Source organism: Gossypium hirsutum, unplaced genomic scaffold (genome assembly GCF_007990345.1).
Source record: "Gossypium hirsutum isolate 1008001.06 unplaced genomic scaffold, Gossypium_hirsutum_v2.1 scaffold_929, whole genome shotgun sequence".
Classification (NCBI taxonomy): Eukaryota; Viridiplantae; Streptophyta; class Magnoliopsida; order Malvales; family Malvaceae; genus Gossypium; species Gossypium hirsutum.
The window spans coordinates 1-15751 of NW_024403343.1; the positions used below are offsets into that span (position 1 = coordinate 1).

A 15751-nucleotide genomic window follows, 5' to 3' on the forward strand; every position below is an offset into this window, starting at 1 on the left:
CAACTGGCTTCAATGTTCAAAGAAGTAGAAGCAGAAATAATGCCCTCAAAATAGCATATACGAGTCCTGCACGCTGTGTAGCATGAGAAAGAATAGACGGACGGTCTGGTTCCATGATATCTTAGAATATATCAAGAATAAGGTATCCGAACAAGCGAATGAGAACGATAAAAGAACAATTAGAAGAATGGCAGCGGGATTTGTTCTTGATGGGATATCCTGTATAAAGAGGAAAGATCAGATGCTTTGAGATGTGTGGATGATGTGAAACCAGAAAAATACTTGAAGAGGTCCATGAGGGAATTTGCGGAACGCATGCCAATGGTTTCAATATGGCCAGAAAGATCATGAGACTCGGTTATTATTGGCTGACAATGGAAAGTGACTGCATCAATGTTGCCAGAAAATGCCACAAATGTCAAATCTACGGCGATAAAATTCATGTAGCCCCTTCACCCTTCATGTCATGACTTCTCCGTGGCCTTTTTCTATGTGGGGCATGGATGTCATAGGGCCAATTTCTCCAAAAGCTTCAAATGGACATCGATTCATTTTTGTGGTTATCGATTACTTCACAAAATGGATTGAAGCCGCTTCGTTTGCCAATATGACAAAGACTGCAGTGTGCAAGTTTTGAAAAGGAAATCATTTGCCGTTATGGTTTGCCTGAAAGAATCATCTCAGATAATGCCACGAATCTGAACAATAAGATGATGAAAGAAGTGTGCGAGCAGTTCCAAATAAAGCATCATAATTCCTCGCCCTATCGCCCAAAGATGAACGGGCTGTTGAAGCAGCTAACAAGAACATTAAGAGGATCATTGGGAAAATGACTGAGACATATAAAGATTGGCACGAGAAACTTCCATTTGCTTTGTTTGCATATCGCACATCTGTGCGAACATCTACGGGAGCAACTCCTTTCTCTCTAGTCTATGGAATGGAAGCTGTGCTACCTATCGAGGTTGAGATCCCCTCTCTGCGAGTATTGATGGAATCAAAGTTAGAAGAAGCAGAATGGGTTCGAGCTCGATATGATCAGTTGAACCTCATTGAAGAAAAACGTCTAAGGGCAATTTGTCATGGGCAAATGTACCAAAAGAGAATGATCGCAGCCTATGACAAGAAGGTACGACCAAGAGAGTTCCATGAAGGAGAACTCGTTCTAAGAAAGATTCTCCCAATACAAAAAGACCTACGAGGAAAATGGGCACCAAATTGGGAAGGACCATACGTTGTAAAAAAGGCATTCTCAGGAGGAGCTTTAATCCTTACCGAGATGGATGGGAAGGAGTTACCGAATCCGGTGAATTCAGATGTGGTGAAGAAATATTATGCTTAAGATGAAAACCTGAAAAGGGCATCTTAAAAAAAAAAAAAAGGGGATCAGGGCGAAAACCCGAAAAGGGCGTCTTGATTAATACAAAAAGATTAGGATGAAAACCCGAGAGGGCGTCCTAATGAAACAAACCTGGCGGTCGAACGGTAGGTCAAGTAGTGAGACTACAGTATTTGAAGCACTTCTGAAAGCTCAAAATTTTCTACGCAAGAAGCCATGCTCGAAAAGATTATTGATTGAGGAACGTGGAAGAGTTCATGTGTTGAATATCTAGAGCATTTGTATCCGTTGTATACGACCTTTTCTTTCTTTTTGACATTTTTACTCTCATTGGTTAACTTTCTTTGTTTGCCACATTTGAAATAAAGGAATATGAGATATCCTTTTTGTCCCTACCTGACCATTCTCATGTATCTCATTATGTGTTTATTTAATGATAAATAGTGAAATGACATGCTCTAAACAAAAGAAATGTCAAGCATTACCCGGATAAGAATTTGATAAGTGCAAGATCTTCAAAGCAAGAACAAAGTTTAACCAAGGGCAAAAGGGTGATATCTGAGAAACGTCGATTACTCGTAAAGCTCGAAGACAGGTATGAGGCCTGAAGAGAAGGTCGAGAATCAAAGCAATGAACGCAGATCCTCAACAATCGTGGCTAAATGGACATACGACAAACATGCTTAAGGAGCACCGCATAATCATGTAGGCATAAAAGCATTTAAGACAAACATGTGCATATAATGATACATGGCATATACAGGTACTCCAACAGAGCAAGAAATCTTGAATGAGAGTCGCACTGAATCAAAGGAAAAGATACCTGAGTTCTACCAAAAGACTGGTTTTGGGTATTTTAATGTTTAATGTTCATGCTTTCCAAAGAAAATCAACTCATATCACGAGAGGTGAGTTGAGTCTTTTAATTTCTGTTTTTCAAAAATCAACTCATATTGCGAGAAGTGAGTTGAGCCTAGGGGCACGCCAAGGTATTTTTAGTTTATGTTTTAAATTGACTCATATTGCGAGAGGTGAGTTAAGCCTTTTAATTTATGTTTTTCAAAATCAATTCATATTGCTAGAGGTGAGTTGAGCCTCAGGACACGCTGAGGTAATTTTAATTTCTGTTGTTAAAAAAATCAACTCATATTGCGAGAAATGAGTTGAGCCTCAGGACACGCTGAGGTAATTTCAATTTCTGTTTTCAAAATTCAACTTATATTGCGAGAAATGAGTTGAGCCTCAGGACACGCTGAGGTATTTTCAATTTCTGCTTTTCAAATTCAACTCATATTGCGAGAAATGAGTTGAGCCTCAAGACACGTTGAGGTAATTTCATTTCTGTTTTCAAATTCAACTCATATTGCGAGAAATGAGTTGAGCCTCAAGACACGTTGAGTAATTTCAATTTCTGTTTTCAAAATTCAACTCATATGCGAGAAATGAGTTGAGCCTCAAGACACGTTGAGTATTTTCAATTTCTGCTTCTCAAAATTCAACTCATATTGCGAGAAATGAGTTGAGCCTCAAGACACGTGAGGTAATTTCAATTTCTGTTTCAAAATTCAACTCATATTGCGAGAATGAGTTGAGCCTCAGGACACGCTGAGGTAATTTCAATTTCTGTTTCAAAATTCAACTTATATTGCGAGAAATGAGTTGAGCCTCAGGACACGCTGAGGTATTTTCAATTTCTGCTTTTCAAAATTCAACTCATATTGCGAGAAATGAGTTGAGCCTCAGGACACGCTGAGGTATTTTCAATTTCTGCTTTTCAAAATTCAACTCATATTGCGAGAAATGAGTTGAGCCTCAAGACACGTTGAGGTAATTTCAATTTCTGTTTTCAAAATTCAACTCATATTGCGAGAAATGAGTTGAGCCTCAAGACACGTTGAGGTATTTTCAATTTCTGCTTCTCAAAATTCAACTCATATTGCGAGAAATGAGTTGAGCCTCAAGACACGTTGAGGTAATTTCAATTTCTGTTTTCAAAATTCAACTCATATTGCGAGAAATGAGTTGAGCCTCAAGACACGTTGAGGTATTTTCAATTTCTGCTTCTCAAAATTCAACTCATATTGCGAGAAATGAGTTGAGCCTCAAGACACGTTGAGGTAATTTCAATTTCTGTTTTCAAAATTCAACTCATATTGCGAGAAATGAGTTGAGCCTCAAGACACATTGAGGTATTTTCAATTTCTGCTTTTCAAAACTTAACTCATATTGCGAGAGATGAGTTGAGCCTCAAGGCACGCTGAGGTATTTTCAATTTCTGCTTTACTAATTCTACTTTTTCAAATCAACTCATATTGCAAGAGGTGAGTTGAGTCTCAGGCCACACGCTGAGGTCTTTTCAAATTCTGTTTTTAATTTCTGTTTTTTAATTTCTGTGTTTCAAAAAAAAATCAACTCATATTGCAAGAGGTGAGTTGAGCCTTTTAATTTCTGTTTTTCAAAAATCAATCATATTGCGAGAGGTGAGTTGAGCCTTTTAATTTCTATTTTTCAAAAACCAACTCATATTGCGAGAGGTGAGTTGAGCCTTTTTCTATTTTTCAAAAATCAACTCATATTGCGAGAGGTGAGTTGAGCCTTTTGCAAATTCTGTTTTCAAAAATCAACTCATATTGCGAGAAGTGAGTTGAGCCTTGGCTCACGTGCTGAGCTATTTTCAATTTCTATTTTTAATGTCTAGTTTTAAATAGTCAATTCATATTGCGAGAAATGAGTTGAGCTCAGGATCACATGCCGAGTAAAGAATAAAGATTGGACAATTGAACAAAATTTAGTGCTTTTAAGTCTTTGCACTATCCTTGTTTCACAATGATAAGCAAAGAGGGGCAGTTGTAAGCACTAAATTTTTGTCCGACTAGAGTTTGTGTTTAATTTTCAAAATTTCAAAAAAAAATAAAAATTTAAAAAATAAAAATTGCATTTTGACACCTAAACTTTTCCTAAATTTCATTTTGACCCTTAAACTTTCTTTAAATTTCACTTAGACCCCTAAACTTTCATTAAATTTCATTTTAATCCTAAATTTTCTAAAAATTACATTTAGCCCCAGAAGTTTTGCTGCATTTGCGATTTGGTCCTTCAGACAAGTTACATGATTTGGGGCACCCACTTCCAGATTTTCAGGCCATAAACATGGGTGGCTGCTCCTTCCCCACTTGCTACCTGCAAAAAAGAAGCAAAACCAACTATAAAAAGGAGTTTAAACTCCAAAAATGAGGACACCCACGAAAAAAATTTAAAAAAAAAACTTGCAAAAAGAGAGATTTTTTCGAAGGAAAAAAGAAGAAAAGAGAAGAAAAGAGAAAGAGGAGAAGAAAAGAAAGAGTACCGGCGTCGGAGGAGGTAGCGGCGGCGCAAGCGGTGGTGGAGGCTAGACTTTGAAGAAGAAGAAGGAAGAAGAAAAGAGGAAGAAGAAAGAAAGAAAAAAAAAGAAATAATAAAAAATATTATAACAGTCGGGTCAACCCGACCCGACCCACCTACGACCCGATCCGACCCAGCAGCCCAAGAAAAAACAAAAAAAAAAGAAACAAGCCCAAAAAAAAATCAAAGCAAAAAAAAAGCAAAAAAAAAGAAGGGAAAGAAGCAGCACAAAAAAAAAAGGGCAAGCCAACAATAGGCCCAATTCCAGCAGCCCAACAAGCAGCCAACAGGCCACCAGCCAGCAGGCCCGCGCAGGCCAGCCCAACAAGGCAGCCCAGCAGAAAAAAAAAGGAAGAAAAAGAAGAAAAAAGAAAAAAGGAAAAAAGAAAAAGAAAAAAAGAAGAAAAAGGGGGTTCAATTTTAGCAACCCGTTCGGCGAAGCTCGTGTTTTAGATTTTTCGGTAATTTTATTTATTTCTCTTTTAATTTAATGCTCGTATTTTTATGTTATTTCATTTTAATATTATTAGCATTTTATGCATTTTATATATTTTTATATTTTTGTATTTATATTTACAATTTAATTAAATTTTAATTTTACTTTATTTTAAATAATTTTAATAAATAAGGCAACGAATCGGTTTAGCATCGAGTCACCGAATTCATCGCTATGTTGGGTGAATATCGATGGCTTATGTTAAATTCGGGACCCGTTTTAAAAATAAAAAATGTTCAAAAATTCTCGTGTTTCAAAAAAATTTTCTCGTGTTTTAATACAACCCGATTAAATATTAAATTGAATTGGTTTGACACTAATTCGTCGATTTCATTGCCATGTTGGGGTGAATATCATCGATTCGTGTTAAATATGGTACGTTTTTCTAAAAAAAAAAAATTCTTGTTTCAAATTTTCGAATCTTTAAAAATTACTCGTATTTTAGAAATTTTCGAATTTTCGCGTTTTCAAAAGTTTTCGTGTTTGAAAAAAATTTTCGCGTTTAAAAAATTTCTCGTATTTCAAAAATTGTCGTTTTTTATAAATCTTCGTGCTTTCAATAATCCTCGTGCTTTTAAAAATTCTCATGTTTCAAAAAATCTTCGTGTTTTCAAAATTCTAGTGTTTCAAAAATTTTCTTGTTTTAAAAAAAAAAAATTCGTGTTTTAAAAAAAATATATTTCCGTGTTTTAAAAATTTTCGTGTTTTAAAAATTCTCGTATTTAAAATTTTTTTTTAAGAAAAAATTTTGTTTCAAAAAAATGTCTTGTTTTAAAAATTCCCGTGTTTCAAAAAAAAATGTCGTGTTTTAAGAAAATTTCGTTTTTTCCAAAAATTTTCGTGTTTCTAAAATATTCGTGTTTACAAATTCTCGTGTTTTCAAAAATTCTCGTATTTTAAAAAAAAAACTTTCGTTTTAAAAAAGAAATACTGCGCTTCAAAATTCTCGTGTTTTTTTTTAAAAAAAAAAAGGGGTTCTCGTATTTCAATCGGATCACGACTAAATATTAAATGGAACTCGTATTTTTGAAAATTAAGACAACATGCGTTTAACGAGATACCAATTTTGGGCGTCGCGAGGGTGCTAATACCTTCCTCGCGCGTAACCGACTCCCGGACCCTAATTTTCTCTGGATTTTGACGTGGACCTAAAATTGTCTCTCTTTTTTTAGAAAAGTTTAAAAAAATTCTTCTAAAAAAGGATTTTATTTGGTGTCCGATCACACCTAAAAAATATCGGTGGCGACTCCTCTTTTGTAAATAAAATTTGAAACTTTAATTTTTCAATAATCATTTCAAATAGCGCCTATTGCCAAATTTTTAGGTCGCTACAATTAGTATAATGTTTTTTAGAATAAGGTTGGTTAAAAATACGGGATAGATGATGCGATTTGTTTCTTCTTCAATGTTGGGTTTTGGGTGGAGTTTTCTTCTATGCTGACTTGTTCATTTGTTTTCTTATGTTTCTTGGGATTCTAACTTTCATACTTGTTGTCGAGTTATTGGTGATTTAGGTGTGTATGAATGGCCTTTTGGTCAGTTTCCTCTTGCGGTTTTAATAAAATTTATTGGCTGAAAAAAAGGAATATTTAGAATAAGATATACCACAAAACAAAATACAGAGTTTTGCTTCAAATTCAATTGATTTTTTTACACCTATTTTCCTTTATTAATTTTAGTTTGATTTGTTGAATATATAATCCAGATTGTCAGGATTGGGAGACCTCTTCACAAGCTATATGAACAGCCTTGCACATATCGGTATGCTATACCCAAAATTGATTAGTAATGCTTTGGATTTATTACTTCATTCCGTTGTCGAAATAATTATATTTTGTTTTTATTCGTGCTTTTCTTTTACAGGAGACTATTGGGATGTTTTTGGAATAACAGGTACTTTAACTTCAGATACAAATTTAGATTTGGTAGAGAAACAACAATAAACAATACTCTGGAAAAAAACAAAAAACCGACGAGCCTATCATATTATACAAGTTTATATTTAATTTCACTGCAAAACTAAAAAATCTACAGAACTCTTTAAGGAGTTGGGATGTAGAATACAATCTTCTTCTCTTGTATGAATGGATTTTCTTTTGTCAAGTAGAATACAATCTACAGAACTTTCACAGGTTCTAACTTCGGTGAATATTCATATTGCTAAAACATTCAACTAAGTTAGTTGTTGAATTTATCATTTCTTTTTCTTTTTTTTTTTTGGGGTTCTCTTGCATCTTTTTATCATTTATGAAAATTCATGGTTCAGATTCATTTTCTTTCTTTGCAATTTGCTAATTAGGTGGGGTTATGAATGTGTTGATTTGGGTGAATTTCATGACCCGACCAGTCAAATATATTCGAATGTGTGAGGGTAGAATAATTGGTCTTCACTTTGCATGATTTACTCCTTTGTGTGCAAAGTTCTGAGTTTGAATTTGTTGAGGTGTAGCTGCTATTGACAAAAACATAACATATAATTCAGATTTATTTTGCTTGGGTTCTGAATGGCCCTTCAAAGTTTTTCATTTTTGGTATAGAAGAGTAAACACAAGGTATCAACTATGTTATTTAATAGTCTTAACTGCTATTTCTAAATTAACTCCATAAAGTAGTGAAATATGACACTCTTTCAAGTACTAGTTAATTATAAAAGAGCATCAAACTATCACAGTATATACCTTTTTTTCAGAATGTAAGTTATATATTATTTGATTAATTTCACAACTACTGACGACTTACATTGTGTTTTTTAAAGTTGGAGTTATTTTATTGAGGTCGCTACCTGGGATCATTTGTTTGCTTGCTCTTATTATTTGCAAATGGAGAAGAAGACACTTATCTATGGATGGTATGATTGAAGAGTTCCTTCAAAGTCAAAATAATTTTGTTCCCATAAGGTATTCCTATAGAGAAATTAAAAAAATGACAAAAAATTTTAACGATAAATTAGGTGAAGGGGGTTATGGATCAGTATTTAAAGGAAAACTTCGTAGTGGACATCACGTGGCAATAAAATTGTTGGGCAAATCAAAGGGTAATGGTCAAGATTTCATAAATGAAGTTGCTTCTATTGGAAGAATTCATCATGCTAATGTGGCAAAACTTATTGGATTTTGTGTGGAGGGATCAAAGCAAGCTCTAGTATATGACTTCATGCCTAATGGATCTTTAGATAAAATCATATTTACCGAAGAAAATAATAATACTTTGAGCTGGAAAAAAATGTTTGATATTGTGCTTGGGGTAGCTCAAGGAATTCATTACTTGCATCAAGGATGTGACATGCAAATTCTACATTTTGATATCAAGCCACACAATATTCTTCTTGATGAGCATTTTAACCCAAAAGTTTCCGATTTTGGTCTTGCTAAATTGTATTCAGTAGATGATAGCATTGTCTCTCTCACTGCGGCACGAGGAACGATAGGATATATTGCTCCTGAATTGGTTTACAAAAATCTTGGAGGCATCTCATACAAAGCCGATGTTTATAGTTTTGGAATGTTACTGATGGAAATGGTAGGAAGGAGAAAGAATGTGAATGCATTTGTTGACCACACTAGTCAGATCTATTTTCCATCTTGGATTTATGACCGATTAGATCAAGGAGAGCACATAGAGCTAGGAGATGTTTCTGACGATGAAAAAGTAATGGTGAAGAAGATGATAATAACTGCCTTTTGGTGTATACAATTATTGCCTTCTGATCGTCCTTCAATGAATAAAGTGTTGAAGATGCTTGAATCTAATGTTGAACTCCTTGAGATGCCTCCTAAACCATTCCATCAACTTCCTCTTGATGAGAACTCTAATGATGAGCCAAGTACACCATTGGATGGTGTTACTATAGCGAGTTCAAATATTGCATAAGGTTAGAAACATTTTACTTCATTATCTCACTTTTTAGCTTTATATTATTTTGCCTACGTATATATATTATATTATTTTCATTAATTACCTATGTGTTAAGTTATTGTTCATAATTACCAATTTTCTTTAATTTGACTATTTGTTCAATATTAAATGTATAAATTTAAATCATAACTAAAATTATATATAAGTTAAAAGTAAATTATATAAATAGATTTTTGTGTCAATTTAGTTTAGGTTTAGTTGAATTGAATTGAGATGAGTTGGTTAGAATTTTCATGTTTAGACCAACCTTGACTTAGATTAGATTTAGACGTGATCAATGTGTTTGGAAGTTAATTTTTTAATATTTATAAAAGTTATTGCTACAATAACTTTTAATCGTGTTATTGCATTGCAGAGGCTACTAATGAATCAGAGGGAAACCCAATGTGATGAGGATGTTGGATATCTTATTTCGTTTTTCATGGTTACAATCCAAGTGTTTCTATACTCTAAGTGTGATGTCTATTTCCTTTTTGAAAACATTTTTGTTGTTGCGTTTGAGAATGTTGGTGTTGACACCATTTTTTGTAAAACGGGATCGATTTAGATTTTGAAAAAAAATAAAAAAATGAGTATGGGAGTGACCACCAATCCTTATTAATGAGGTGTGATCAGGCCACCTCGAATAGTGGTTATTTTAATTTGATATATTAAAACGCTTTTTGGTCTACGAAATTAAGAAAGACAGGTTTGGGAGTCAGTTACGTACAAGGAAGGGTTAGCACCCTCGTAACGCCGAAAATTGGTACCTAGTTGATTAATTAGTGTCTTAGTGTCGAAAGTTGAAATTTTGGAAAAGATTTTAAAATACGATCCCTTGTTAAAATGAAACCTTTTTCGAGAACAGGGCATATTTCACGTTAATCGAGAAAAAAATTATGTCTCGTAAGTTAGGACACAATGTCTTGAATTCCCAATATGAGAAATGAATACCGAAAAGTTTATTTTTTTTACAGATATTTGATTCGATTATCTTGTGTTTGGAAAAGAAATCATGTCTCCTAAGTTAAAACGCGATATTTTATTAATTCCCGAGATCTCTTAAAAACTTATGTTTGAAAAGATTCGTGTATGTGGATTTATCAAGAAAATCGAAACCCCGTAAATTAGGGTACGGCCTTTCTAATTCCAAAAACAATGAACATTGTTTCGATTTAAATTTTTCTTTTTATCTAAAAAGATTATATGAGGAGAACAAATATATTAGAACGATAAATAACAAATAAATGGGTAAATACTATAGTAATAATAATATGAAATAGCAATAATAAAAAATTAATTTATGCCATTAACGACAAAGTAACTCGAAAGTAAAAATAAAAATAAAGACAAAGGGTGCCTAATGAAAAGGGAGTGAAAATAATATTAAATCTAAATATTTGAAAAGCACAAGAATAATAAATAAACAAGCAAATAAATAAAATGAATATACATGACATAAAACGTAAGTACTTTAGAAGTAAGAATGATAAATAAATAGATGAATAAAAACCAATACAGCAGATATAAACAATACTTCATTTAGGTATTTAAGAACTACATAAATATAAAAAAAGTAAAAAAATAATATTAAATTTAAGTGTTTAAAAAAATAAAGAATAATAAATAAATCAATATATAAAACTAATATGAGTAATGTAAATTTTAAATAAAACGCAATGCTGAATTGCTGATAACGAAATAAGTAATAAAATAATAATAAGATAAAACAGTACAAAGCTAAATTAAATAAGTAAGGGATTTAATTGAAGTTTAAGTGAAATCAAAGGCTATAAATTGTAAATGATAAAAAAGGCTGACAAGGATAAAAAATACAACACGGTAAAACAATGGGGTCCGAAAGGGAAACTATCCCTGGTCCTTATGCGCGCAATTTCACAATGAACTGTCATGTAACAAAACGAAATTCGTGGGGTAAAATTAAAAGAAGTAAAATGGTGAAATCAGGACTAGATTAAAACAACTCAACAAGGCGGAAGGACTAGAAGCAAAATATCCCAAAAGGCAAAAACACGCGGATTCCCCTGGAACGGGTCGGGTCGCGCGCGGGTCAAGTCAAAACGGCGTGGTTTTGAATGCCTATTTAACTCAGAATTTTTCCAAAAATAATCATTTAGTCTCTTGTTTCAAAAAAAACTCGAGAAGCTCTCTCCCATTCTTTAAACCATCCCCTTCTCCGGTCGTCGGCCCGGCTAGTCGCCGCCGTGTTGGCCACCGATTGCCGGCGTCGGTGCCGCCATTTATGGTGGCCTGAATGTCAAAAGTCGGCTTTTTTTGTGAAATCAAAGAGAAGGGGTAAGTTTTTCTTTTCATGCACTTTTGAAATACCTTTGCATGTATAAACAATTTTAAAAAAAGAAATATTTGTATGTATAAACAGTTTCAAAAACGGAAAAATAAGGAGAGGAAAAAAAAGAAAATAAAGAGGACCTTTGCACGTTTGTTTTTTTTTCTTCGATCTGTTTGGTTATTTTTTGTTTGAATGACTGAACTCTTTTTTATTTCCCGTCCCCTCATTTACAATCTCTGTAATGGCTTTGTTACAGGATAGAATAAGAGCAGGAAAAAGAATTAGCTAAAATTGATTTAGTTACTGAAAACGGGGAGTTTTGGGTATTAGTTAAACGGTGAGTTTTAGTTGTTAATTAGACGGTGCGTTTTGGTGAGTATTAGTTACTGTTTGTTATGTTTTCTTTTGCTTGAAATATGCAAGTGCTGCATGGGAAGGAGGTTATCGAATTACAGAAGAATTTTGTTATCTGTTTTCTCCTCTCTTTCTTCCTTTTCTCTCTTTTCTTCCTTCAAACTCTCTGCTCGATTTTAGTTCTTATCAAAGGTATCAGAGCTTTCACGATCCCTTTTGATGGCCGGCGATGGTGTTTCTACGAGGTTGCAGAAAGAGGTGGGCAATATGTAGCAGGAAATCTCAAAAATCCAAGAGGAAATCGCGCATCTGGAGGCCAAGATGGAATCTCGACTACAGGAGTTCAAAACGAAGTTTCGAGGTGACTTACAGTCGTTGTTGGTTCAGTATTTCGGGCCACCACCAACTGGTTCATCGGTAAATGCTGCAGTTGTTAAAGGAAAGAGGGTTTTGGGAGCTCCTCCTGGGTTCTTACCTAAAACCATTAACTTACCGCAAGGACAGACGGAACCCTTTGTCACGGATGGAGGTAGTGTGCATGTACGAGATCCTTCTTATGAAGTAGGAGTTTTTACTAAAACCAGTCGATTAGAGTGTCCTAAGTTCGATGGAAATGATTTTCGAGTATGGTGGACCAAATTGGAATAGTATTTTGAAGCGGAAGGCATACCTGAAGTGAGTAAGGTCCGCATGGTGATGTTGAACTTAGAAGGCAAAGCGTTAGAATGGCATCATTTCTATTCTCAGAGGAATGGAGGCTTGCAAATGCCGTCTTGGCCGACGTATATAAAGAGCCTTCAAGATCGTTTTGGATGTAGGCCGTTTTGGGATTCGATAAGGGAGCTGGTCAACTTGAAACAAGAAGGCTCCATTTCTAGTTTAGAATCCAACAATGTTGGTGTTGTTGCTAATACCTTGCACTATGGTGCCTTGAACACGAGCATTGGTGCAACAGCGACAGTTTCATGTGGAATGGGGTGTTTAGATACAGGGCAATTCATGTACCAGAAGGGCGCAACATTGGGTGCCTTGTTGGGAAATGGCCAAATTAAGAACTGGGCTGACTCTGGCCTTGCCGATAATAGCCAACAGACTGACACTTCGACTGATGTTGACACTAACCATAAAAACCAGCTTCATGGAGTTCAACATGGAGCTGTAATGGTGAAAACAGTGGATCAATCCAAGTCAAAAAGTAATGATCAAAAGACACTTCGCAGGCTTGCTCAGAATCGAGAAGCTGCAAGGAATAGTAGATTGAGGAAAAAACCTATGTCCAGCAGCTTGAGAGTAGTCGACTCAGGCTTACAGAACTAGAGCAAGAGCTTCAAAGGGCACAATAGCAGGGTATTTTTATTGCATCTGGACTTTCTGGGGACCATGGCCATACAGTTGCGGGAAATGCTGCTCTGGCATTTGACATGGAATATGAAGACATACATGCAGTCAATATGAGGGAAATGATATTCATTATGATATATGTCTCCTTTGACATGATTCTTGGTGCCTATCTCATTGGTAACATGACAGCATTAATCGTAAAAGGATCAAGAAAGAGAAGTTCAGAGATAAAATGCAGATGTTATTAAGTATATGAATAGAAATAAACTTGAAAGGGATCTCCGCAATCAGATCAAAGGCCACTTGCGTTTATAGTACGAAAGCACATGAACTGAGGCTGTCGTTCTTCAGGATGTTCCCATCTCTATCAGAGCTAAGATTTCCCAATCTTAATACCTGCCATACATTGAAAATGCATCTCTTTTCAAGGAATGCTCTTTAGATTTTATTAATCAGATTGTTATTAGACTCCATGAAGAATTTTTTCTCCCAGGAGAAGTAATAATGGAACAAAGAAATGTTGTGGATCAGCTCTATTTTGTTTGTCATGGTGTGTTGGAGGGAAAAGAATCCAATCTCCGAGTTAAGTAACTGGAATCGAACATTTCATTTCACATCGGAAGACAAGAAGCTGAGCTAGCTTTGAGGGTGAATGGTGTTGCATATAATGGAGATTTTTATCAGCTCAAAATTTTGATACGAGCGGGAGCTGATCCTAACAAAACCGATTGTGATGGAAAATCTCCTCGCATCTTGCTGCATCGAAAGATATGAAGATATTACAAGTTCCTTATTCGACACTCGGTAGATATCAATCTTAAAGATAAGTTCAGAAATACACCCTTGCTAGAATCAATAAAAAATGGTCACGACAATCTTGCTGCTTTACGAATTAAAGAAGGAGCTTCCTTAAACATAGATGATGCTGGTAGTTATCTGTGTACGGCAGTGGCAAATGGGGACTCAAACTTTTTGAGAAGGCTTTTGTCTAATGGAGTTGATCCTAACTCTAGAGATTACGACCATTGAACCCCCCTTCATGTAGCTGCCTCTGAGGGCTTATATATCATGGTAAAGCTTTTGGTAGAGGCTGGGCTAGTGTTTTTTTCCAAAGACAGATGGGGAAACACTCCACTTGATGAAGCCCAGATGTGTGGCAACAAGAATTTGATCAAGTTACTGGAAGATGCAACATGGGAGCCTTTATCTGCTATTCAGTCCAAATTTCCTCATCTTCATCCTTGAGGTCAAGGATGTGTTTGTGGGAGGAGTATTGTTACGGGATAGAATAATAGCAGGAAAAAGATTAGCTAAATTGATTTAGTTACTGAAAACGGGGAGTTTTGGGTATTAGTTAAACGGTGAGTTTTAGTTGTTAATTGGACGGTGCGTTTTGGTGAGTATTAGTTACTGTTTGTTATGTTTTCTTTTGCTTGAAATATGCAAGTGCTGCATGGGAAGGAGATTATCGAATTACAGAAGAATTTTGTTATCTGTTTTCTCCTCTCTTTCTTCCTCCAAATTCTCTGCTCGATTTCAGTTCTTATTAGGCTTTATATAGCCGAATAAAATAAAATCAAAAAGCTATTTACATTCTGTTATTTGCGATTGTTGTTGCCTCGCTACTTTTCTGTTTGTAATTTTCGCAATTTTTTTGTCTGTTTTGCCGTTTGTTGCGCAGGTTAGCTGGAGGCGAGGTGTACGTGGGGGAGGTTGTGCGTGACTGCTGCGCGTGGGAGTGGCGGCAGTCGGTTTGGCTGAAGGCAGTTGGAGGCGGCGGCTAAGGCTTGCAGCCTAGGGGTTTTTAATTTTAGTTTTGTTTTGGGCTTGGGTTTGTAATTGGGTATTGGGCTAATGTTGGTTTGGGTTATGATTTGGGCCTTGCTGGCCCAATGTAAATGGACATTTAAAATTGGATTTCTATTTTTTTATTTTAATTTGGTTTATTAGGTCTAGGCCAAAATTGGCCCATTACAGTTGGCATTATTGTTTTGTTGTTGACATGTCTAGTTTCTTTGTGCATTTCCTCCAACTCCAATTTCTTCCTCAATCTCGTCACATACATTTCATGAACCTTTGATGAACAAAGAAATAAAAGGAATTTTTGTAACAAAAACAATACAAAAAGTTCAATCCAAGTTCAAAAATAAAGAAAAAAAGATTCAATTTTTATTCTCAGTAGAAGACGAATGAATTGCCAATAGAGGTAGACGAGAGACAGGAAATAAGCAAGTGGATGGCAAAGATTGAATTGAGAAAGCATCCAAAGCAGCAACAAAACTAATCCAACATGAAGCATTATTGAAATCTCCATCAAACCCATTTCTAAAACTATTAAAACAGAAAAATACCCACTTCCACAAAAATCACAACTTTCACTCCTTTTCTCCATAACCTAAAATCACTACCGTTAAGGAATTAAAGAAATAAAAACTTTCATAGAGATTTTATTAAAAAAAAAAGAAAGAATCTGAATCAAAACTTGAATTTCAAATGGTGTGCTTTGTCTGAAATGAATGCGTAATCTTGAATGACTCTTATATTACACTAAGCAAAACTTACTTCCTATGTACAATCTATTAATTATGTATACATGCACTCTGGTTTAATGTACAATTCTATATATAAATATTTA

General features: G+C 34.9%; 1 protein-coding gene and 1 pseudogene across 2 annotated transcripts; both read left to right on the top strand.

The window, feature by feature from the left end:
* The first annotated feature begins 6616 nt into the window (after positions 1–6616).
* LOC107936927 (rust resistance kinase Lr10) lies at positions 6617–9559 on the top strand. Of its 2 annotated transcripts, XM_041110542.1 has the most exons (6): positions 6617–6730; positions 6922–6977; positions 7080–7109; positions 7972–8064; positions 8167–9087; positions 9487–9559. In XM_041110542.1, exons 2-5 carry the CDS (start codon positions 6956–6958, stop codon positions 9084–9086), a joined length of 1065 nt encoding a protein of 354 aa, XP_040966476.1. In that variant the 5' UTR covers positions 6617–6730; positions 6922–6955; the 3' UTR covers position 9087; positions 9487–9559. The 2 variants fall into 2 exon arrangements, with proteins under 2 accessions (XP_040966476.1, XP_040966475.1); XM_041110541.1 differs by having other exon boundaries at positions 7972–9087.
* Positions 9560–13620: 4061 nt separating this feature from the next.
* Positions 13621–15099, top strand: LOC107936914 (potassium channel SKOR-like; annotated as a pseudogene).
* Positions 15100–15751: the final 652 nt, after the last annotated feature.

What these genes read in the sequence shown, in the direction of transcription:
- LOC107936927 (XM_041110541.1), top strand. Translation starts at nt 6,956, where the DNA reads ATGAACAGCCTTGCACATATCG. An exon ending in GAACAGCCTTGCACATATCG is followed by an intron (nt 6,978 to 7,079) that starts GTATGCTATACC and finishes TTTCTTTTACAG; the next exon opens with GAGACTATTGGGATGTTTTT. An exon ending in GGATGTTTTTGGAATAACAG is followed by an intron (nt 7,110 to 7,971) that starts GTACTTTAACTT and finishes TGTTTTTTAAAG; the next exon opens with TTGGAGTTATTTTATTGAGG.